The 25,593-nt window shown below is 39.2% G+C and overlaps 1 protein-coding gene across 3 annotated transcripts in view; it reads left to right on the top strand.

Moving 5' to 3' along the window:
- The window catches only part of MAPKAP1 (MAPK associated protein 1), a 156,720-nt gene that overhangs the window by 21,342 nt on the left and 109,785 nt on the right, over positions 1 to 25,593 (top strand). For all 3 annotated transcript variants that reach the window (XR_007353025.2, XR_007353026.2, XM_048822976.2), the window contains exons 3-4: positions 2,890 to 2,979; positions 15,133 to 15,281. Coding sequence is in view for 1 of the 3 variants with exons in the window: in XM_048822976.2 (XP_048678933.1) it covers positions 2,890 to 2,979; positions 15,133 to 15,281 (239 nt within the window). In the remaining 2 variants the exon portion in view is untranslated. The remainder of the gene's footprint in view (positions 1 to 2,889; positions 2,980 to 15,132; positions 15,282 to 25,593) is intronic.

Raw genomic sequence — 25,593 nt, 5'->3', positions numbered from 1 at the left:
CGATTATTTTTATTAGCTACTCAATTTCAGATCTGTTAGTTTGAATATTTTTTCTTTCTAGTAAAGGACAGTAGATTTTGTGTGTTCCTTGTAGCATAGTTGAGGCACTTTACATTGGTCTAAAGTAGGTGATATAAGTGTTTATTCCAGTGGATAGTGGCAAATGTTTTTTGAGTATATGATCTCATGTTTACTCTCTATGGTTTTAATACTCACCAAGAAGTTTTTAAAGGAATTCCCACTTGTGTTGTCATTTATTTCCTTTGGTTTGTATAGAATTGAATTCAAATTGTTTTTTCAAGAGTAAATTATGTAGCCGTAGTAATTTATCCATGCACTGCTGATGTCTGACAAGCACTGGAACAAAATGTGTTTTACTGCAGCAGTGGAGAGTCGACATGTTGTTATAGGTCCTACAAAAATAGTGGCTATTGAGCACTCATACATGTCAGTTACATTGTAAAGTAGGTTTAATTTAAGGCGTAAAACTTTGAAAAGTTGAAAAACCTTGAAAGTCGTCTCGGGGTGCAAGGTTGTACAATGAGGTAAAAAACACTCTGTGCTGCCATGCTAGGGTTGCCAGACCATGGGGCCAGGCATTGTGGGGAGTACAGGAGCTTGTCAGCCTAGTATTTATCTCTACCATAGGAGATAGGTAGGGAGAGCACGGATACTTGGTTTCCCATCTCTTCTCCCACAAAAAAAAAATGTTTATTTCCAGCCCACAGAGATTATTAGCCAGAGCAAGGGGGGGAGTATGATACACCTAGTAAAGGGCTGTAGCAAATTACTTCTCTCCCAAAGTTAGGGGTAGCAGAAAAGGCTCATTTAGCCCTTAATATTTGATGGAAACAGAACTACGTATGGTCAGTGAAATTTTTGACACTGAATGCTTGCAAACTAATACGTTTATGAGAATGAACCTTAAATAATTCAGACTTCTCATAGATACTGATAATTCCATGTAATTTGGAGTGGCAGTAGCACAATCACGCGACGAATGATAATTTGGAACCAACTGGTAGAGGAATTGTATTGAGATGGAATAATTGCACATATCTCCATTTGTTCTTTTAAAATAAAATTAACCCTTGACTACACAAAGCCAGATTACTAAGGCTTTGTGAGAGGAATCCCACAAGGATTAAGGAAGGTGGAGTTCATACACTGCAGCTCATGGGCAAACTGCAGGTCTTAAGAGGATGGCGCAAAACTCTCTTCTTTAATACGTAGTCACCCTGCCCTCTTCCCACAGAGGGACATGTCAGGGCTTAAAGGGATACAGTTGCCCTTAGAAGGGTCCCAGGCACCTGGACAAATAGCTCCCCTTATGTAAGAAATTGACCTGTTATTAATTACAACAATGTTAAAAGAAATGCTACATTTCCTGGTTTCCCCATTTCTTCCCTTTCCCATTGGTTTCAGGGAAACCAGAAGATAATTTAAAAAGCTGAAAAAGCTATTCCAAATTATAGATATATTTACCAGAAAGATATTATTTCTCTTTGAGAGAGAGGAGATTTTGAGGGATTGATGCTTAATGTGGCCCAAATAAAAATTTGATTTTGAACTATAGGTACAATAATAAATTAGAAGAAAATGGCTTCACTTTTTAAAACTAAACTCTCACAATGGAAGAACATCTTGCTTCATGTTTACCATTATGAACAGAGATGTTTCCTGTACTTTTTTCACAGTTAGTCAATTACTTTTTTTAGATATTATAGCTAAAGTGTCAACAACTTTTTTAATCAATGCTTTGGCTAAGAGTTCTGATACTTGGTAAAATGTTGGACTGCTGACCCACCATTTGCATCTTGAATGCAGTTCTAAGTATAAAGAAGGGATAGAATGTATCAGTGTATTTTTTATTGGTGAAAGTGTACAGGAATTGTCAGAGTAATTCAGTATTTTAAAATCTCCTTTAAGAGGCCATTTTAGTTAATAAATGATCACAATACATCAAAATTGTTAATATATCCAGCAAATTGTGTTTTCTCAAATGACCAAAATCATTACTTCTACTTGCCAATCTAGTTTGCTTTCTTACTGGTAATGGTGAGTTCACTGCAGTGATTATTTCTGGTGGTTGGTTTCTCGGGGTAGCTTCTACCTGATTATTTATTTGATAGTTTGTCTCCTGAGATAAATCTGGTGTTAACAATAAGTGAATTTCCGGAAAGAGGAGATCCTGGAGTCTGAGTTGCTTGATATTTTAACTGTTTGAGCCTTATTTTCAAGATCTATTTTGGAGATGGAATCAAAATATGTAAAGAAATATTATATTCATTTTAAGATTTGACTAATGTTGTGAAGATACAAATCATTTATTTTACTACCTATAAACTGTTTCAGCACACTGAAGAAAAAGCTATGCTAATTTATATCGCTTTGACATTTTATAATTTTCATGATTTTTAGATAAAGGATTTTATATTTAAAACTTTAATAGTCTAGTCTGAGTTCATTTATCTTTAATTTTTGAAACGGGTAGAGTAATTCATAACAGTAATTTTATTCCTGTAATGTAATATTCACTTGAGTTCATTTGTGCATTAAAATTCCTTTAAGACCGTTATTAATGATTTATATAATGAAATGTCATATTAATCACAGAAGTTTTCACATTTTATTATTCTCTTCCATGTTAATACTATCTTTATGATCTCTATTAATGTTTTATATCCTCTAATTTCAATTATAAATCAAGAACACTTTCATGTTTTTGTTGGTATTTGCTTTTCAGGGGTGCCACCTTTAAAATTTTATGACTTCTCCCCCTACATATGCGGTATAAAACATCTTTATTCATATAAAGGTAGTTAATTATGTCTTTGTTTATAGTAAACTTCCATTGACAAACTTATAGTAATAATATTTCTTTTCAAGCTCAGAGACTAGAACGACTACGAAAAGAGAGACAAAATCAAATAAAATGCAAAAACGTTCAGTGGAAAGAGAGAAATGCTTCTTGTTCAGGTAAAGAGAAACATCTATTTTCTTTATATTTTTAATTGTTGAGTTTACTTAATATTCATTTACAGAGTTTTCAGTTTATAAACCTCACTTAAAAACTTCCAAAACACAGAGGAAATATCAGTGAAGGATTCTGACCACTTCCTATTCTCACTTGTGTTCTCCCCGTAGTTTTCAGCCACCACCTGCCCACTACTATTGATTTACATTGATTAAAGAAAAATCAAGACATTGATTAAAAGCTACTGTAGTTGACTGAAGTTTTAATAAATTAGAGTTTTTTAAGGAACATTTCAGAATAAAGATTGTTAACACAGTGCTTGCAGAACTTGGCAGTTTCTAACATCACTGTTTATTTTGTGTCTACACATAAAATTTAGGTCAACCTATCTAACTTGCTCATGATGTGAAAAATTTTCACCTGTGAGAGACGTAGTTAAACCAACCTAAGCCCTGGTATAGATTCAGCTAAGTCGATGGAAGAATTCTCCCATCAACTTAAGTACCACCTCTTGAGGTGATTTACTACAGAGATGTAAAATCCCCTTCCAGTGCTATAGCAAGTGTCTACACTACAGCAGCATAGCTGCAGTGTGACAGCTGTGCCGCTGTAGTACTTGCAGTGTAGATATACCCTGAAGCTCCTCTTAGCTTGATGATTAAGCATCAAAGACAGTGAAATTGTATTCTGGAATTTTTTGCATGGGAGCTGGTGTTTAACAAAACGAATAACTGACAAGCCTTGACTGTCTCCTTGCAACAGATCAAAGCTGATTAGAGTATCTAGCTTCCAGGTGGAAGACAACTATTTTCAAAAAAGTGATAGGATGCATAACCTATTTCAAGTGGCCTTGGATGTTATGGATGAATGTGTGGTGTGAAACGTTTTTTTAAAGGTTATATTTACAAATTTTAAAAGTAGTCTCGGTCCATTTTCTAGGTGAGGAGGAAAGCTTAAGGGGGAAAAAAGCATAAGAGAAGTATTATGAAAATATGACTTGTCTTCATGGGTTTTAAGCTTCTTGGGGCTTCTAAACTCACTCTGCCCTCACTTCATCAAACCATTAATGTTATTGAAAGATGGCTCTTGCTTTTAATGTAGCTCTGCTTAAGAATGTGGACACAGGAAACTTCAGAATGAAATGAAACCAGAAATGCCATTTGAGGTTTTTATCTGTTTCTTAGAACCAGTAGTTATAACTAATATTTTCCCTGTAAATACCTATTACTTTCTTTTGTAACTTATAATTTAGTGTTTCTTATTACTATACTGTGGTGCTTAAATGGTAACATATGGAATTAAAAAAATTCTATGCCAATTATTTTATTTCCTAGCATAACTGATGTCTGTTCCTGTTGTATTTGACACAAACTGTCAAAGTCTTGTATGGTCTATCATGCCTCCTTCTTTCAAAATTTGTATATATCTTAACATGGTCCCTACGTAATCTCGGTCCCTAGGTCCCTGTATTTTTCTGTCTGCCCTTTGTAGGACCTTCTCCAGTTCTATAATATCTTTTTCATAAGAGAGTGAACAGAGCTGCTCACAGGATTCCAAACATGGTTGCACTAATCCCCTATACAGAGTTAAAGCATACATTTGATAGTTCTGTTAATGCATCCTAAAATGTTTTTGCCTTTTTACTCTGTTAAGCATTATATTGAAGGTTTTAAAGTTTAATCTTCCATAACCTCCAACCCCTTCTGCTCAATGTTTTGTAGCTTTTGACCAGTGACGGTATAATCCTCTCTTCTTGTTTCTTATCCCTAACCATATTACTTGATGTTTCTTTGCATTGAAATGGACAATGGATTCCCAAGCTCTTGCTTTATTCTAGCTTGTTCTGTTGTCTCATTCCTGGACCACAGATCTAAGACATTGGGGGGTCTCTGCTCCATGCAGCCTTGGAGGTGGACCAAACCTATCAATTATTAGCAGGGGAGGTGTTGCTCCTCCCCTTAGAAAGTTCTCCAGTTTTTTTGAGTCTTCAGATGCAGGCAGGGAGTCCCATTCTTCCCTGCTGCGGAGCAAAAAACAAAACAAAAAAATCTCCAAGTTTTGATTTGATTAGCACAGGGGTTTCCCTTTCTCCCCACAGTCTCCTTTGGAAGATGTTCTAAAAGGCACAAAATGAAATCTGTTTCCCTCAAGTGGCGTAAATCTGCGGTGTGCAGCATGGAGGATAATCCTCAGTGGTGCGTTCCCCTGCTCACTTTCAGAGCAAAGCAAGAGAGATAAATACAGAAAAATCCCGGCCATAGGCATACTGATTCCTCTGGGCCTGAACATCCACACAGGGAATTCTTCCTCATTAGGGGAAGAAGGTCAGAGTTAGAGACTCAATAGTCAAATACATATTAAAAAAACAAAACAAAAACCCTCCCACAGAGGATAGTCTCTTTTAGGCAAGAGTGTACTGAGCATAGTAAACTCTGAGTATGAAGTCTGCAGATGCCCTAAACATTCTATAGCTATATATCCCTTCTCAGGCATCCTGAGAAGGTGTAGTGGTGCAGTAAGGAATTCTAGCTACACCTAGAAGACTAGGAAAGCATCAGATTGGAATAACGCAGGAGCTGGAGACGACAAAGAGGAAATGCCCATACTTTTAGCTTCCAGAAAGAAATCTACTAACTCAGTCTGTCTATTCAGGGGCCTGCTTGAGGTTTACCTTTTGGTTCTAGGACAAAGGCCTCACTACTATATCTACCTCAGTACAATGGATTCTTGAATTTCTTTAAGATTGACTCAGACTGGGCCTGGCATTTCAGACACTCAAAGGTCAAGTTGCTGCTTTGTCTAGCATCCTTAGTGAAGCCGGGAAGTAGTGAATTTCTTCCTACCCAAATGTCCAACATTTTTTGAAAACAGCATTTCTTCTACATCCTCCTGAAGCACACAAAGTTCTTTCTTGGGATCTTAACCTGGTTCCCAGGGCCATTTCAGACCCTCCATTTGAACCACTCCTGAAGGTGTCTCATTTTCTAACCATTACAGTGGTCTTGTTGATAGCAGTCAATTCAGCCCTCGGGGAGTGAGTTAGGAGTTTTTTCCTAGTAACCTCAGTACTGTACCTTCCATAAAGATGATAAAGTGGTCCTCAAATCAACTCTGCCTTCAGACCAGGCTCTGTAGAGCACAGAAAATTGTCCTTCCATCCTCCTGGCCAGCTCCGTGCATCCCAAAGAGAAACTGTGGCATACTTTGGATGTCCACAGAGCTCTCAAAGTATATATTCACCACACAGCTCAGTTCAGAAAGACAATTACTGTGTTTGTATTTTATCATCTGGTGTCAAAGGGAAAGCAGGCTTCAAAATCTTCAGTTTCCAGATGGCTAAAATTTTGTATCTCAGAAGCATACAAGTCTAAAAGCATAACTCCATCCTCCAAAATCGGAACTGACTCCCTGAGAGTAGTGGCAGTTTCATGGGCAGAAAGATCATACGTGTCATACAAGGAAATCTGTAAAGCAGCCACTGGGTCATCTGCTCACATTTGCTCATATTTTCTCCCAGTTCCTCAAGCTGTCCATTTAGTCATAATCTGAGGTAGCCTGTGGTAGATGGATGCGTCTGACTTAGGAGGAGGTGGTTGAGGGACATCTACATAGAACACATCACAGGACTTCGGCAATACCAGGAGAGATGAGCTGGTGTGCCAATGAGAAGCACAGTGGGGAAAGTAACTGAAATACTTTCCATATGGATTATATTTTCTAAATGGACAGCCTACCCTAAATTCTCAATTACTGAGGGACAATCTTCACTCATTGCTATATTTGCTTTCCTCAACCAACTCTCTGTATAACTTTCCATGAGTGAAGTACCCGAATACTTGGATGCTAATATCTAAACTGTATTCTTAAATTTATTCACCTAAATTTGGGTTATTGCTGATTATGCACTATATGTATCTTATGACTTTAAAAACAAACTTTGTATTTGTGGATAATCTAAGCACTATACCCAGATGTACAGATACACTTTTCTTAACGTTAGCTTTAAGAAAATTTGTATATCCCAGTAACTATTAGGAGAGGGGTACTCTCATTCACAGCTCTTCATAACTGTGTAAAGTTCCCTGTGAGTGGACGCTGCTAGGAAAATCCCAGTGTCATGGATCTGTGGATCTCATTACATATCGCACTAAGAACATTTATCTGTGCCTTACCTGAAAATTATCTTCCTGAGAGTAATGAGGTCCACAAATCCTGCCCACCCTGAATAGGCTGATAATTTGAGACAACTATGGGATTATTAATTGGCACTAAGCATTTGTTGTTCATTGAATTCCTTGCTCTGCCGGAGGATTGTTCTATTTAGTCTTTAGTGTTTAATGTTCCTTACAGATATAGAGTGGTTAGAAATTTCTTAGGCTATGAAAATGTCTCCACTGGCAGTTTCTCAGAGGTGGTGCCACACCTCCCCTGCCACTGATTAACTGGTCTGGTCTGCGTCCAAGGCTGCATGGATCTGTAGACCTCATTACTCCAAGAAAGGAAATTTTCAGGTAAGGCATGGGTAAATTTTCCTGTTATTGCCCCTCCCTTATATTTAGTTCCCCATCCCCCAAATTTTGTCTTTGGCAGACTTCACCTTCCTGTATTTTCCTTATTTCATGTCATTGGTGTATGAAGGGATCAGATTGGACCTTGAGAGTGACTGAAAAGTTCTCCACTAGCTACTTCTTTCTGAGATACTTTGACTCTTTGCCTTAAATAGAACACCACTTTGTTTTGTCAGCTTCTTGTGATAGGTGTCCCAAACCCAAAGCATATTTCAAGGTAAAGATTTAGATTCTGGTAGTGGAATGACTGTGTGTACAACTCCTCCTCCGCTGTCCTCCCCTTGTCAGTAGCTCTTTTACAGGCTTGGAGGTTAGAATCTGTTTTTAAAAGTAGGTGTTATTTAGGTCTGTGCTGTATTTACTTGTGCCGTATTCACCTAGCTTACCCACATATTGCTTCCTAGACTTTTTATTTCTACTGTCTCTCATGGTTGTCAAAAGACAAAGTTAATTTTCTCCCAGTCTTTCTCCTTCCCAGTTCTTTGCTTCTTCCTCAAAAAGTTTGTAGCTGTAACAGGCTGTTTCCAAAACAAAACAGAGGTTGCTTTTTTAAAAATGCATCATTTCTAATTGCTTTGAATCCCTGAGGTTTGTCTTTCAAGATTGAACAAATCCCATATGTAGACATCCCTAACAATTCTGTTCTGGAGTGGGGTTACATTTTTTAAAGTACTCATAAGCCTGACAGACTATCTGTTGCTGGTGCATGTGGAAAAAAAAGACTCTGTAAGTATAGTATACTCTGAAACCTGTTTTAAACGATCACTTAAGGGTCTGACACATCATTGGGTTAGTCAGAGTTGCCTGTGAGCAGCTGGAATTTCCTCTCCACTCCAGAGTGTGGTAGGTAAGTAGTCTAAACTTCCTTCCTGGTGTTTGACCTTAGAGGAAATTTAAATAACAGTTAAAAAAACAAGAAAACAAAACCCACCAATCAAAATATAAACCACGGTCTAAGCTTTATCCTGAGTCTTAGATGTTTCTTGGAATTCCCAGCAGGACCTCCTCCGCCCCAGTCTCTAATTGTCTTGATATCAGGCAGACACCCCAACCTTCCTCAACAATAACGAGCTCTACAGTAACTCCTCACTTAACGTCCTCCCACTTAACATTGTTTCAGAGTTACATCACTGCTCAATTAGGGAACATACTCATTTAAAGTTGTGCAATGCTCCCTTATAACGTCGTTTGGCTGCCCGCTCTGTCCACTGCATGTAAGATTTTGTGGAAGAGCAGAGAGTTTACAAGGGAGCATTGCACAAGTTCCTCTTCTCCGCCTCCTTACCCTCCCTCCCAGCACTTCCCACACCACCAAACAGCTGTTTGGCAGCGCTTAGGACTTTCTGGGAGGGAGGGGGAGGAGCGGGGAAGCGCTGCGTCTCCACTTCTCCCCCCCCCCCCCCCGCAAAAGTCATAAGTGCGAAGCGCTGGGAGGGAGCGGGAGGAGAAGGGAAGGGAAGCGTCGTGTCTCCGCTCCTCCCCCTCCCTCGCAGAAAGTCCTAAACCAGCCAAACAGTTGTTTGGAGGCTCTTAAGACTTTCTGTGGGGGGAAGGAGCGGGGATGCGGCGTGCTCCTGAGAGGAGGTGGGCCTGGAGTGGAGTGGGGAAGGGAAGATGCGAGCCTGGAGCATTCCCCCAGGAAAGTCGGCACCTGTTCTTCTCCGGGTAAGCTGGCGCTGCTGTTGTGAAGGGGCTTCCTGGCATCCTTGCCTGCAGCGGGCTCTGCCTGGGTGGGGTAAGCCAGGGGCACTTCTCAACCACAGTACTGTATAGTATATATAATGCCTTTTGTCTGCCCCCCAAAATTTCCTTGGAACCTAACCCCCTGCATTTACATTAAGTGAAACGATGTTAAACAAATCCAATTTTCCCATAAGATTTAAAGTTGCATTTTTCAGGAACATAACTACAACCTTCAGTGAGGAGTTACTGTACCTGTCAGCATGAGTCAGCAAAGTTCTAGAGACTGAGTTTAGGATAGCTGAACTGAAAATCACTTTATTCCTAAACAGAGTTCTCAGATCTGCCAACCTGTTACAATAGGCTTCTGTTAAAGGTGGAGAACTGTACTCCTTCACTTGGGGATTCTTTGGAGATCACTGAAGACGGGTGAAGTATGGGGGAAATAGTTTCACTATTTCTGTCTTTCTTTTCAGTTACTATTGACAGTTATTTCAAATATAAAGGGCTCCTTGTTTCTTTGGCTACCTAGATGTTATAAGCACACAGAAAGAAGTGTTGGGGAGGTAGTGGTTAGAGCAGGGGAATGGAGTTCAGGAATGAGTAGTAGTGGTAAACAAACATTTATACTCTGGTAGCATCCAAAAGCCCCAATCTAGAGCAGGGTGTCATTGTGCAGGGCACTGTACTGACAGGGATGGGACAGTCTCTGCCACAGAGGATGTAACATACAACCAGTGAATGTGACGAAGAATTGGCATGTGTGTAGTTATCATTTGTTTTAATTTTTTAAATTATAGATAGTGATAGGGTGAGGGGGAATGGCAGGAATGGGGAATTACATGTAAGAAAATGAGGAAAGGGGAAGTGGGGAGTTACAGCTGATCACCTGCTTGGCCAAGTTCAGTAGGCAGGGTTTTGGAGGCATCACAGTGGAGGTGAGTTTTAAGGAAGGTCAAGTCGGAGCTGTACATATTGTATCAGGGAGATTTTTTCTGTGCGTAAGAGGTAGTGTGGGGAAAAGTACAAAGATATTTAAAGGGAAGCTGACTTATGGTGTTGAAGGGAGGGACTGTTGGTGGGGAAAAGGTGGAGATTGATGTTCTGTTGAGTTACTAGCATTCTGGAATTTGTTCCAGCTGTGCCACTGACTCACTTTGCCTTTCTGTACCTCCATCCCTTCACCATAAAATGGGAACAATGATACCGTCCTGCCTCATCCATGTATTGAGGCTACAATTAATGTTAGTAAAGCACTTTGTGATCTTCAGGTAGGACACCAGAGAAGTGACAAAGCATTATTATTTTCTAAAATAATTATACTTGCTATCTTTACATAAAATAAAGTGAATCTTCAGGTCACTTAGTAGGACTTAGTGCTTTTCATCCACACATCTCAAAGCATTTACCAAGGTGGGTAAGCATTAGCTTAATTTGTTTTATGAATGCTGAGTGGAAAAAAAAAGTCATTGATAAACTTTCCTTTCTTCATAAACTTTCAAATCCCTAGTTCTCATGCAAACTGTGCTAGTATGTGTTGGGAAGTTTTTGTTGCAGATACATTTTTTGCTGCATATTTTGTGGTCAAATAAATTGCATCCAGGAATTTAGTGGTTTTGTTTTCAAATATGGGAACTATTGAGGGAGATTACTTTTCATAACTGAAATACTGTGTTTCAAAGGGGTGTATGTGTGATGAAATACTTTGTGTATATGTATGTTTCTCTTTTAAAAAGATTGGCTGTCCGTCCAATAGGCTTTGTAATGAGACCCTTATGGATTTTGCCTATTAAAGTGGAGTTAGAGAGGCTGTACAAAACAACCTAAGAGGCTTCTTTATTTGTTCAGATTAATTCATCAATAAACTTTGATAACACTGAAAAATGTAACAAGCTGTTCAGAAAGAAGGGGAAATGTAGTAAAATGTACAATATATTGAGACAGTCATCTGAACACTTTGGGCTTGTACAGAATAACACACTCAGCTAAAAATTCCATAAAAAAACAAAGCAAAACAACATATGCAGGCTAGTTAAAAAGCTTTAGGATGTGAAAATAGTGTAGCTAAACTTATCGTTTGTAAAAACAAAAAAACACCTGTGGTTTTCCTTCTAAAACTGAAGGCCGTTACAGTGGTGTTCCCTGTCCTTTTCAATAGGTTTTCCCTGTCCCTTCTCACAACACTGGAATGTCCTGCTGTTTCAAACTCCTGAGTCACACATAGGTTTGACTAAAATGAAAACTATGCAAAACAGATGCCACAGAAATGAACACAGAAGAACTCCAAAGATCCTCTCACTGCACATGCCAACAAAAGAAATAGCAAGCAAGCACATCTCAGATATTTCCTAAGAAACAACACAAGCAAGGAAAACACTTGAACCAATGAAATCATTCTACAGAACTCCAGGGGACAAAGTGTTTTCCAAAGGCACAAGAAATTACAGCTCACAACTGAGCAAAAAGTTATGGGCCTAGTACAGGAGTGGGTGGGTTAGCCTGCGATGTGCAGGAGATCAGACAAGATGATCATGATGGTCCCTTCTGATCTTAATGTCTATGAAACTCTATGAAACTATAACATAGTGGCAAATAAGAATTTTTAAAAACTAAAACAAGCCTGTTGTACAAACAGAATACGTTATGGGGTTTAAATTGCCATAATTAAAGACAAAATTTAATCATGCTCTTCTGGATTAATCTATATCTTGCTCTAACCTATTGGGTATCTTTTAGTATATACCACCCTTACCAACTGTTTGAACTTTCAGGTAATCCGATGGATAAAAATAAAACTGAGTTTGTGACTAGTTACAGTTTGACAGGTTTTAACTTCACAATTCAAAAAATGAACTGCCTCCCTGAAGCACTGACCTTCTGAGTCCTATTTAGTCTGCCTCAGTAACTGTTTGTTCTCTGGAGGGGCAGCATGTAAATCTTTGGGACTTGAGAGAATCCAAATGTATGCATAAAGAGCAGAGCATCGACAGTTTAGGTGGATTGATGCTGATTCTCAGATAGTGATTGATTGAGTTTGGGGTGGTTTGCTCCAGGAGAAGATGTGGACCAAACTTGTCCAGTTTCAGTCACTTGTACTAGAGAATGAGACCCATTGGTTCTAGTAGGCTAAATGCTACAGGCTCTGAGCTACATTCGTCCATCCTGATTTTGTAGAATCCGTGTAACATTAGGACCCTCCCTTTATTAAAAAAAATCAATTTCCATAAATTTGGGTTTAAACTCTTGCTGACAATCCTGCTATTATATCAAACAGCATTATAACAGGCTTCTTATGCCCCACTAATTTACACGTTAACTTCATTATTACCCTTATTATCACAATACTGTACTTCCTTGTGACCCAGGATGCTTTTTGCTCAAGCATGGTGTTATCAGGCCTTATTTTTCCAGATGAGACCCCCCACAAGGCAGCTTGCTGGAAGAGGGGAAGTACATGGGAATGTAGGAATTGCCACACTGGATTAGATTCATGGTCCTTCTAGTCCAGTATCCTGTCACCAATAGTACCAGTCCTAAATGCTTCAGAGGAGGTGCAAGGAACCCTGATGGGATAACTTGCCCCAAGAGTGTTTCCTTTTAACCCCTACTAGTTAGGTGTGGGATTGCCCAGAAGCAAAAAATTAATATCGCTTCCAAAACTCTTGTTTATTTTTTAATATTTACTGTTACGATTCTGAATAAATCTAAGTCTCTAGCCATTACCATCGAGCAGTCTCCAGCTACAGATTACAGCCAGCTCGATATTAACCTATCTGGATGACAAAGGGGGCAACTTAGACCTTGCTGGCGGATGCTCAAAAGATGTGCACACACTTGTATATGCTGCTATGTTTCGGGCCCTTCAGCGGCCTCTGTTGAAATGTGACAGGTTCAGTCACAGAGACCCCCTTGGGACTGTCACCTGATGTGCTGAGATTACCTTTGAGCCCGTTTTCCTTGCCATCTTGGGACTTCCAGAATCCTGCCTTGTTGAGCCAAACATGCTAGCCTGCTGCAACACAGACCCAGGGTCCAGGCCACGCCCCCAAAGCTGGAGGCGTTAAGTGAAAACAGCTCTGCAGGTTACCTGACTCCAGCACCCAGACACCCAGCTCCCAATGGGATCCAAACCCCAAATAAATCCGTTTTACTCTGTATAAAGTTTATACAGGGTAAACTCATAAATTGTCCACCCTCTATAACACCGATAGAGAGATATGCACAGCTGTTTGCTCCCCCAGGTATTAATCACTTACTCTGGGTTCATTAATAAACAAAAGTGATTTTATTAAGTATAAAAAGTAGGATTTAAGTGGTTTCAGGTAATAACAGAACAAAGTAAGTCACCAAGCAAAATAAAGCAAAAACATGCAAGTCTAAGCCTAATACATTAAGAAACTGATTACAGATAATATCTCACCGCCAGAGATGTTCCAATAAGCTTCTTCCACAGACTAGACTCCTTCCTAGTCTGGGCCCAATCCTTTCCCCTGGTACAGTCCTTGTTAGTTCCAGCAGCCATCTTAGGTGTTAAGCAGGAGCTTTCCCCTTTGTCCTGTTCCACCTCCTTTTATAGCTTTGGCACAAGGTGGGAATCTTTTGTATCTCTGGGTCTCCACCTCTTCTTCTAAATGGAAAAGTACCAGATTTAAGATGGATTTCAGCATCAGGTGACAGTCACATGTCCCTGTGAGACCTCATTCTTCATTACCCAGGGACTGGCCCACACACACACAGGAAGGCTTGCAGGTAACAAATCCATTCACAACCAATTGTCCTAGTCAATGGGATCCATCAAGATTTAAAACGACCACTAATGGCCCACATATTGCATAATTACAATAGGACCTCAGAGTTATACTTCATATTTCTAGCTTCAGATACAAGAATGATACATACATACATACAAACAAACAAATAGGAGGAATATATTCAGTAGGTTATAACCTTTGTTATGATACCTTACAAGATACTTTTTGCATAAAGCATATTCCAGTTACATTATATTCACATTCATAAGCATATTTTAATAAAACACGGAGTGCAAGTCACAGAAACGTCATGACATTAAGCTTGCTATGCAGCTGTGAATCTATAGAACTTCAGTTATATCAGCTTCATTGTACAGAAGTGAAACATAGGTGCTGTGGAAGACTGAAGTACATTGGATTGACATTTTTGATTCTCCTCATCTTGGTCAGCTGCTCCGTATTAAGAGCAGGACAAGATCTGAAATGAAGATCTTTGAAACTGAACCCAGCAACCACCCCACATGAGCACTGGTATGGACATATTAGAATGGAAGACCAGCAACTTCCGAATCATGTGAACCGAAGAATGCCACTACATGGCTGTGACCTTAAGCACCTGGCCAGAGATAGATTCGAGTGGTGCTCAATCTACAAGGAGGACACATCCTTTTGGGATTTGCCATGGTAGTGATGATTGTAACTCTAGGTATTCTTGATATTTGTATTACAGTACTGCTTAAAGATCCTAATCAAGATCGGCACTCCGTTGCACTAGGCACAGTACAAACCTATAGTGAGAGATGGTTCTTGTTGCATACAGCTTATAGGCTATATAGAAAAGATGGATGAGGGATGGGAGGAGAAAAATAAATGTCTAATCTCTTTTTAATCCCAATAAGGTCTTGTAGTAATGACATCTATAGGTTAATTGTACGAAGAAGCTTTCAGCTTTGAATTTGGCACCTTTCAGTTTTGTTGTGTCCCCTTGTTCTTTTGTTATGAGACAGGGTGAATAGAAACTCCCAGTCTATCTTCTTTAGACTGTTCATTGTTTTATATAATTTTTATGATGTTCCCTCCGATTCATCTCTTCTCCATCCTTTTTGCACATGGTAATGCAAATGCTTTTATCTCTCTCTCTTTTTTTTAATTGCAGCAGAGGAGCTAAGCTCACTGTTCGAAAAAAAGAATTTCAGAGTAAAGTCTCCACGTTCTGGGAAGCAGTCGTTACTGTCTGTGCGACTTGAGCAGTGCCCACTGCAGTTGAACAACCCTTTCAATGAGTACTCAAAATTTGATGGCAAGGTAAGTGAATCAAACATTTTCCTATTACATAGACCTGGCTTCTGATCGAAGGTTAGGTTGCTCTGTCTGCTCTTATGACATTACAATGTGTAGATATTTATTTGGGCTTCAATTAAACATCACAACAGCCCTACAGTTCATTATTTTAAACTGGCTATCCTAAAATTTTTCTCTTTGACTTCATTATAATGGTTCCCAGAGGCAATAGCAATCGGAGCCAAATGAAAATATATAATAAATAAATGGTATGTATGCTCTGCCTAATACTAGAAGGTTATATCATGGACTTTTGTCCATCCTTCAGCACGTGGTAGTTTCAGTAAAATGTTTAATGCAGCTGAGTCTTAGGCATCTTATCCCTACTCGATTACTGGTGTGTCCATGGATATCGTCTGTTGCATTGCACAGAGTTTCTCTCTAGTAAATCTAGCCCCACCCCTATGGTATCTGAGCACCTCACAATTTTTGGTGTATTTATCCTCACAGCACCCCTGTAAAGTAGTGAAGTGCTATCATCCCCAATTTAGAGATAGGAAACTGAGGCACAGAGACAAAGTGACTTGCTGAAAGTCCCACGAAGTCCTGTGGTGGAACAGAAAATAACATCCTGGTCTCCCCAAGTCCCAGGCTAGTGCCCTTCTCTCCCTGCTGCCAGCTGCACAAAGGTCTCTGGTAGCTAGCAGAGCAACCTAAACCTCCCCCACTGCAACTTGAGACCATTACTCCTTGTTCTGTCATCTGCTATCACTGAGAACAGTGTAGAGCCATCCTCTTTGGAACCCCCTTTCAGGTAGTTGAAAGCAGCTATCAAATCCCCCCTCATTCTTCTCTTCCGCAGACTAAACAATCCCAGTTCCCTCAGCCTCTCCTCGTAAGTCATGTGTTCCAGTCCCCTAATCATTTTGTTGCCCTCTGCTGGACACTTTCCAATTTTTCCACATCCTCCTTGTAGTGTGGAGCCCAAAACTGGACACGGCACTCCAGATGAGGCCTCACCAATGTCGAATAGAGGGGAACGATCACGTCCCTTGATCTGCTGGTAATGCCCCTACGTATACACGCAAAATGCCATTGGCCTTCTTGGCAACAAGGGCACATATTGACTCTCATCCAGCTTCTCAACAACTGTAACCCCTAGGTCCTTTCCTGCAGAACTGCTGCCTAGCCATTCGGTCCCTAGTCTGTAGTGGTGCATGGGATTCTTCCGTCCTAAGTGCGGGACTCTGCACTTGTCCTTGTTGAACCTCATCAGATTTCTTTTGGCCCCATCTTCTAATTTGTCTAGGTCCCTCTGTATCCTATCCCTACCCTCCAGCATATCTACCCTCCTCCCACTTTAGTGTTACCTGCAAACTTGCTGAGGGTGCAATCTACGCCATCCTCCAGATCATTAATGAAGAATTGAACAAAACTGGCCCGAGGACCGACCCTTGGGGCACTCTGCTTGATACTGGCTGCCAACTAGACATGGAGCCATTGATCATGACCCGTTGAGCCTGACGATCTAGCCAGCTTTCTATCCAACTTACAGCCCATTCGTCTTTAATTTGCTGGCAAGAATACTGTGGGAGACCATGTCAAACGCTTTGGTAAAGTCAAGGAATAACACGTCCACTGCCTTCCCCTCATCCACAGAGCCAGTTATCTCGTCCTAGAAGGCAATTAGATTAGTCATAGAAGGCAATTAGATTTCTTTCCCTCCTGGAAGGTTCCCACTTCCCAGAGTCTGCAGTGGCAAATAGGGCAGGAGGAGTAGCTTGCGAGGACCTGGGGTTGAAGGGAGAGTGCTGGTAGAAATCTCACTGAAACAGATGTTCTCATGGTACTTCTCTGACTTGAGTTTAGCCAGAGGGATCTGAGTTTAGAATAGGGCCCAAATGGCTGGCAGGGATTGAAAAATCTTCCAGAACCATCAACTTCAGCTTTGGCAAGGTCTGTACGTTGCCTCTGTGATGTCTAATCCCAAGTAGTCAGAGGGGCTGAAGAGCACTGGGTCTAGCTGTAGCCATTTCTTAGAGAGCTGCTGTTGAAGCCTAGTTGGAACTGCATTTACGTGTGAGGGGAAAGTAAGTTGATCAATATCATGCAATTTGAAGGTTTATATCTTTCAATCCCCTGGAGCTAGTACAACACTTTATTCATCAGTCAAGGACATCTATCTTTCCAGTGGTGGGAGCAGCAGTTTCTATCCCGTTAGCAGGGCCGGCTCCAGGCACCAGCATTCCCAGCAGGTGCTTGGGGCAGCAATTCGGCGGCAGCTTCTCTGCTGCGCCCGCCGCCGCGGCAAATTGGCAGTAGCTTCTTCCTTTTGCTGTCTGCGGCGGCAGTTTTTTTCACTGCTTGGGGCAGCAAAAACTGTAGAGCCGGCCCTGCCCTTTAGTACCTTCAAAAATGTTTGTTGATTCATGGGTAATGTACAGACCATTTGCCAGACAGAAACATAGGAGATGCCATAATGGATCATACCAGAGGTCCATCTAATCCAGTGTAGAGTCTTTGACTAGTTGCTTTGCTTTTCAGAGTATCTGCCCACCTACCCACACATCCCAAACCCCTATTGAAGTTGTGTCACAATGCTAGTCTTTTCTGATTCCTTCCATATAAATATTTATTTAGATTTTCTCTGAAAGCACTTCACCCACAAAGGGTATCCATCCAAGGCTCTCAGTGCCCTTTGATGTACATTTAAAAACAGTACCATAAGGAATGCAAAATATAAATCACCCAACACAACAGCACTTCCTTTTACACAGTAACCCTCACCTAATCAACAGTCAGCAAACCAATGTATCTTAAAAATCCCATTCCCTACAAGACAGAAATCTTACCCCCAACCACCTTAGTCCTTCCACAGTGCCAGCACAAATAGTCAGGCTTTGCAGCATGCCTGGAAGGTCAGCTTAGTTATTCAAATACAATTAAATTGTGGGCTAACTACCATGTGTTACCTAGAACTAAATTAAGAATTGCTTCTTCTGTGTGCAAGGTTCCCCTCAGCTTTTATCACTTCCATGTCTATTATAATCCCTGAAAAATATAAACATTAGGATCATAGGGCAGTGTCACAATGTGCTGAAAAAATTACAGATGGCAGAGTAGCTCTGTTTTCTGCTGGATTAGTTTGTGTGGACTTCAGTGGGAGTGTCGAGTATGAGCTTCACTACTGTTCTGGTGGGAAATCTTCGCTTTCTGTCAAGTGTTTTTAACATGGAAAATCAGACATGTAATTTGATTAAACATATCTAGAGAGGTAGTTTGTGGAGTTGTAGAGCATTGACTGCCTCTTTATATGTTATCTTGTATTTATTAGTATTGCATTAATTAGTGCAAACTCTGTGTTTGAGAGAATTACTTGGTGCCTTGCTGCCAACAATAGTAGGATGGCCTCCTTTTTCTGCAGTTCATATTTTGGTGTTCTTGAGTCAGTGGATTCTGATTTGCCAAAAGGTTATGAACTTTTCATGATATACTTCCGATGGCTATTGTGTACAGAGGAGATTTAAAAAAAAAATATCCCTGGACTAGAGGAAATTATCCTCATTCACAAAGGTTGAAATCTTGTAACCTGTAAAAGCTTGAGCAAGGCTTGAGCTAAATAGGTGGGGCATGGTGTCTTGGGAAGTTGGGGAATGGAAAAATTACTCCTCATCAACCTCCTAACCCCCGCTACTTTTTTTCCTGCTTTAGTATGTATTACAGCTGACTAGAATTAAAATCTTATTTTCATCTATTTAACACTGATGCATTTGGCAGGTGTTTAATGAAAATCGGTAACATTTGAAGGAAATTGTACTGTACATATTAGTCATTTTTATAATCATTTTGAAATGTATCAATATGATATGCAGTGACATCTTGGTGATTAATAGAGAATTATATTTCAGTCAAGCCTTTTTTACCCTAGAAATTAAAATGCCTATTCAAATAACGCTGCAAAATAATCAAATTAGCATTTTGTGAATGCATAATTGGATTATATTAGTTATAGCAGCATTGTTTGTACTACTGTGTGTAAGTTTGTGTCAGCATTTTGATTATAAAACCCTTTCTTCCAGGCTCCATGTGTATTACCTATTTAAAAAAACACAATAATAATAACACTGCGTCCCAGCTGAGCTGTAGCACAGCTATTATAGGTCAGTAGTGAATTACTTTACCTCGTTAGGTTTTCTTCGGTTTTGCTGGATTTTTTAAATAGTAATTTGAAATTATAAACATGTAACTTTTTCATTATTCTATGGCAATATTTTTTAATGAAATTTTGTAGGTGGGACCAATACTCTTTGGTATTTAAATATTTTTTTAGTGATAAGAGATGAGCAGTATTTTTTTCGCAAATATTTATAACTCTTTTTCTGGGAATAGTGCACATCTTATTTACATAATTAACTGAGCTACTCATGTCTCTTGGGGAAATGATACATAATTGGGGAGAGAAGGGTGGATAAGGAGGGACTTGGGGCCTAATTAAACATGTTTTAAAAAACCCTACTTAATTATGTATTTACTCAAGAGACCAGAGTGGCTCTAAAATCCTCTTTAAGATTATTACTAAAGCTTTGATTTAAAATTTTTAAAAAATATTGTAATGTAGATTTTCTGTTTGTTGAATAAAATACTTTTTGTGGATCACTGGCAAACAAAAAGAAAAGCACATCAGCCACTCTAGCCAAGCTGAGAGAGCGAGAGAGAGAGAGTGTGTATGTGAGAGAGAGAGAGAGAGAGAGAAAACTTGTGTTAACTCTAAAACATACCTCTGAATATTTTAATTCTAATCCTGAATATGCCTTCATAAATAAATTTAATGAAATAAAATCCTCTTTAGTGAGTTTTTGTTGTTTTTAATTAATCCTATTTTTAAGTGATTATCTTAAAATAATACAAAGCATTAAATTCTATAATTTTAAAATGCCACTCTGTTAAATCTCTCAATTTTCCAGGTGTTTTCTGTCAGACTTAGTGTCTGTTTCATAATCACTTCTGTATGTTTATGAAATAATAACATTTTAAAGCACTCTAATCTCTTCCTGTTGTTTTGATCAGTTTATTGAATTATCAAAAATAAATTAGAAAATACAGCTTCTAAAATACACCCACAATGGAAGCATTATGATCAGCTCACACAAGAGTTCTGGGAACCCTTGTCACACAGCCAAATTGAATATCTGGTAGTTTCACATACACTAAAATACTCCCTTTTTAAAATAAATAAATAAAAGGCAGGGCAAACTAAATGTTTACTTTACCCAGCCAAATGGGGTAGCAGACCGATTGTCTAAACCTTTCAGTTTTCTCTTTAAATCAATTTCTCTTGACAAACTTGTAGCCCCAACAGCCAGCAGATAGCTGCAACTGTGTGTCAATCATTCACATGCACTGTCTTTGTTTAATATGTAATGGTAAACTGGGCTGATGGGAATCTGGTGGCACTAGAGACCTTTGACCCCTTGTACTCTATCCAGTCGTAATTTGTATATAGGAAATTATGTTAAGGTACCAGAAATTGGTGGCCAAATTGTTTTTACTGCAAGCCTAATAATGAATTTACACACACTAATGACAGATGACACACTATTCTCTGCCAACAGGTTTTTTAAAGATAGCTTTTTGTGGTTTGTTGATTCTTTCACTTTCTGGATGTTAACAGGGGGAAAACAAGGCTAGCTTTAAAATAGTTTTCCAACCCGTGGCATAGACAGCAGCGTAAGGGAGTATTGGTGGCCTTGTGATTAAGGCATGGCACTGGGCGTCAGGAAATCAAGATCTGTTCCCAGTTCCTGCCACAAGTTTTGCATGTTCTTGGACACGTGATTTAGACTGCAATCCTGCAATGTGCTCCACATGGGTAAATTCCCATTGCAGGACTGGGGATTTAATCTCCCTGTGCCTCAGTTTCTTCATTTTTAAAATGGAGCTAATACTGCTTGCCTATCTTTATTAATATTTATGAAGTACTTAAGAACTTCTGATAAAAAAACTGTACAGACACAGGGAATATTTATTTTCAAACCACAGGCTGAGGGAAAGAATGATTGTTCAAGAGACTTAACCTCCAAATAATGACAGGTTTCAGAGGAACAGCCGTGTTAGTCTGTATTCGCAAAAAGAATTGTTTCATATTCTCTGTGTGTATATAAAGTCTGCTGCAGTTTCCACGGTAAACATCTGATGAAGTGAGCTGTAGCTCACGAAAGCTCATGCTCAAATAAATTGGTTAGTCTCTAAGGTGCCACAAGTACTCCTTTTCTTTTAACCTCCAAAGGTACTTACCTAGTACAGTATGCGTTTCAGAGCTGTTTAGTTGGGTGGCTATCTACACTAAAAGGAAGAATGTTAACAAGATGCTTTCAAGTGACAAGGATAGTGAGGTCTCTGACTATAAATAAAATGATGAGCTTTGTGATAGACTTATAAATAGAATGTGTGACCACTGCGGAGGTCTCTCCCAGACACTCCAGGGTATTATCCCTGAAGTAAGTCCACATTCAACTTCTCTCCCAAGTCATTGCTAACCTTCTTGAGAAGTTGGTAGCCAGTGAAACGTTGACAAGGCACACTTCTGTCAAACTTATTTCTATGAGTTGCCTTTTGCCTAAATGGTGCAAATATCAGGCATTTTGTCCTCAAAATAATGTCATCGAACACAAAAGTGCTATGGGAAAATCAAAGTAGGAACAGATGCTCAATATGTTCAAAATAGTCAATGGAGAATTGGGAATCTAGTGATCTAGCTAAAAGTTTGCTTAACTCTAGAATAATGTAGAAACACAGAGGTGAAACGCTTTTTCTGTGCCCAGAGAAAATACTGCAGTTCTCCAATTGCACTTTAGCTCCTCTGACATTAATCACAAGCTAGAAATCAGAATGAAGGATATATTTTAGCTGCACTGATCTCTTATGTGCCTGTTGGTGGAAGGGAAGTGACCTGAAGAAGATTTCTGTGTAGCTCGAAAGTTGTCCCTTCCGCTAGCAGGATCTGGTCCAATAAAAGATACTTCCTCACCCACCTTGTGTCTCTCATAACCTGGGACCAGTATGGTTGCAATAACACTGCAAATAGAACAAACTCCCTGCTTTTATTTTATCTGGACAGGTGCTGAAAAACGTATCCTCAGGATTGGGGCCTTTTTGTAATACAGAAAGGTTTTTTGTGAATGTGATTGTGGTAACTTCTTAAAAACCCCACAACTTCTCCTTTAGTAACTGTTTTTACAATGAAGCTGTAGAAAGCAGAGGGGAAGGGATAATTCATGAGTGCTAATTGCTTGGCTGTTAATTTTCATAAGTGTTGATAGAAGCAGTTCCTTAAATTAAACTTTGTTTAAAATGTATCAAGGGAAATATTCCACAATGTCGGGCCTGAAGTGAAAATTAATATGAATGCTGTGGCAATTAACACGTACTGGTTAATAGCTTTTAGCAGCATTTTGGGATGATAGTCCTTAAATACATTTTTGCATGCTGCTCTTGTTTCAGTCTTGTTCCAGTGTGTGTCTGGATAATTATGAACAAATGTTTTCCACAATCACCAATATTAAATAGCTTTACACAAAGATAAAGAACTTTTGAAAGAGGCAATACAGCTATTAATACTGAAAATAATCTAAATTATGAATTCAGGATTAAAAACTCAATGTGAAAAGATTTAAATTTTTTTGCCCATAAGCTGAATAGAATGTTTCCACCTGTATTCTGAATATTATGTTTTGATTTAGCAAGTGTAGCTTGCATAGTTTGTATATCACCATTTACTTATTCTACAGCTTCAGTTGTTCAGATACCATTATGATAGCGAACAAATCCTAAATATATAAGGCATATGTTGTTGTTGTTTTAATCAATATTGCCTTTCACATCTATAGTGTTCAATTAGGTTGATTGTAGAATATGTTTGCATTTTGTCTATACCATATATATCTAGAGAGATATTTTGTTAATTATATACACAAAAACTATTCCGAATCTCCTATTTTGTGGTATGGTGCTCTCTGAACAGGCCAGATTCTTCAGTTTCAGAAGATGCTTATTGCAGAATTTTCTACAATAAGATCTCTTTCAAGCCTTTTACAAGACCACTTAGAAATGCCAAGATGTTTTTTGCTCTTCTGCAGCTGGAAACTGCTTTTTCCTCTCTCTCTCTCGTATTTCCCACGTTTTCGTAAGTTTTCCTATTACAAAGCTGCCCCACTATTCTGTATGTAAATACTTTCCCATCAAGTTTCTGTTTGCCCTTCCACCTTCTTTTTCTCTCCTCTAGTAATTCACATGCTGAAGATAAGTATTGTAGCACATCTAGGTATAGTCACGTTCCAGTGCAGAATTGCAAAAATAAGACGCTTCTTCATCTGATTCGTCTTGTTATGATCACTTCGGTTCTAATATATCGTTAATAACACTCAGTGTGTTGGCTTCCAAACCTGTTGATGACATTGTACAGCAGGGGTTCTCAAACTGGGGGATGGGACCCCTCAAGGAGTCACGAGGCTATCACATGGGGGGCATGAGCTATCAGCCTCCACCCCAAACCTCTCTTTGCCTCCAGCATTTATAATGGTGATAAATATATAAAAATGTGTTTTTAATTTATAAGGGGGGTTGCACTCAGATGCTTGCTATGTGAAAAGGGTCACCTGTACAAAAGTTTGAGAAACAATGTTTTACAGTATAAATTCATTAATCCATAGTAATTACTGGGATACATATTGCTGAATTTAATAGCTAACAGTTGTGTGTCTATATACACACAAAATAAATGTGTACAAATGTGAATGCACTACATATGTATGTGTGGTATTTTTTCTAACCTTTGGCAATTTGTTTCCAATATTCTGTTGCTTTTTTTTCCCTTGGATTTTCTGAGATTCCCCCTTTCCATATGGTTTGTGTACTTGGGGCTCTAACAAACTCCACCCTTTTTCTCTCCCAGTTTTCAACAGAACTACTAGAGTTGCTTTGCATTAACTCTGGCAGGACAGGCAGACTCTTCCTCCGCTTGACTCTTGGATTCACTTGGTAGGAAGAGAAATATAGCCTGCCCCTGTAAGAAGTCGTCTATTCATGAGCATTGTTTTCCTACTTGGGGAGGATTTATGTGTAAGAGCACTTTAAAAAGTAGTACAATTTCTGCCATTATACAGCTAATTTAAAGCCCTCTTACCTACCTCACAGAGGTGCTGAGGGTTAATTAGGTAATGTTTGTAAAGCACTTTGGAGATAAAGCACTTATAAATGCTGGATGTTGTTAATCCTTTTTCTGACTCATTTTAAAAATCAAAGTGCAGGTTATCTGAAGGCCTCTATCGAGACAAAGCAAACTGTATGGAGCCTCCAAACTCCATTAAAACATTCTCTTAAAAGGTGAGGAGGCACGGGGCCAGTAGAAGATAGGACAAGACAATAGCCATACTGAGTTCGGTTTAACATTCAAAAACCAGTAGGAGAACGCTTCAGTCTCTCTGGTCACTCAATAACAGAACTCCAAGTGGCAATTCTTCAACAAAAAAACTTCAAAAACAGACTCCAATATGAAACTGCAGAACTGGAATTAATTTGCAAACTGGATACCATCAGGTTAGGCCTGAATAAAGACTGGGACTGGTTGGGTCATTACAAAACCTAAATTTAATTTCCCCCTACTGTTACTCACACCTTCTTGTCAACTGTCTGTAATGGGCCACTCTTATCACTTCAAAAGTTATTTCTCCTCCCTTGGTATCCTGCTGTTAATTGATTTATCTCGTTAGACTGACCTAACACTTGGTAAAGCAACCCACATCCTTTCATGTATTTGTACCTGCTCCTGTATCTTTTACTTCATACATCTGATGAAGTGGGTTCTAGCCCATGAAAGCTTATGCCCAAATAAATTTTAGTCTCTAAGGTGCCACAAGGACGCCTCGGTTTTTTGTTTTTTTTTGACTGTGTATCAAGAAGCTTTCAGCACCCATGGAATGTGTAGCTAATGAACAATTCTTCAAAAACTGAGAAACAGTCTTGCATGCAGTGTTATATATTCTCCTAATGTGTGTGTGTGCGCACATACCATAATATACAGTTTCTTAAACTGAACTTAAAAATTATCACTTTCTAAAATACATTTTCTCTTATTAGAAATGTGATTAACGTGAGTCATGCTGTTAGTTGGCTTTTATTGGAACAGTCTTATAGTAGGAGATGCCTGATTTCTTCTTTATTATGTCAAAGCTGAAATTGATTCTGGTGCCCAATCAGTGTGCCTAAATATTTTCTTAGCCCCATCAGATACAGTTGAGTTTGCTATGGAGAGAGAAGCCTTGCACAGGGGGATCAATTA

Source organism: Caretta caretta, chromosome 16 (genome assembly GCF_965140235.1).
Source record: "Caretta caretta isolate rCarCar2 chromosome 16, rCarCar1.hap1, whole genome shotgun sequence".
NCBI classification, from domain to species: Eukaryota; Metazoa; Chordata; order Testudines; family Cheloniidae; genus Caretta; species Caretta caretta.
This window is presented reverse-complemented; position numbering and strand designations above follow the sequence as displayed.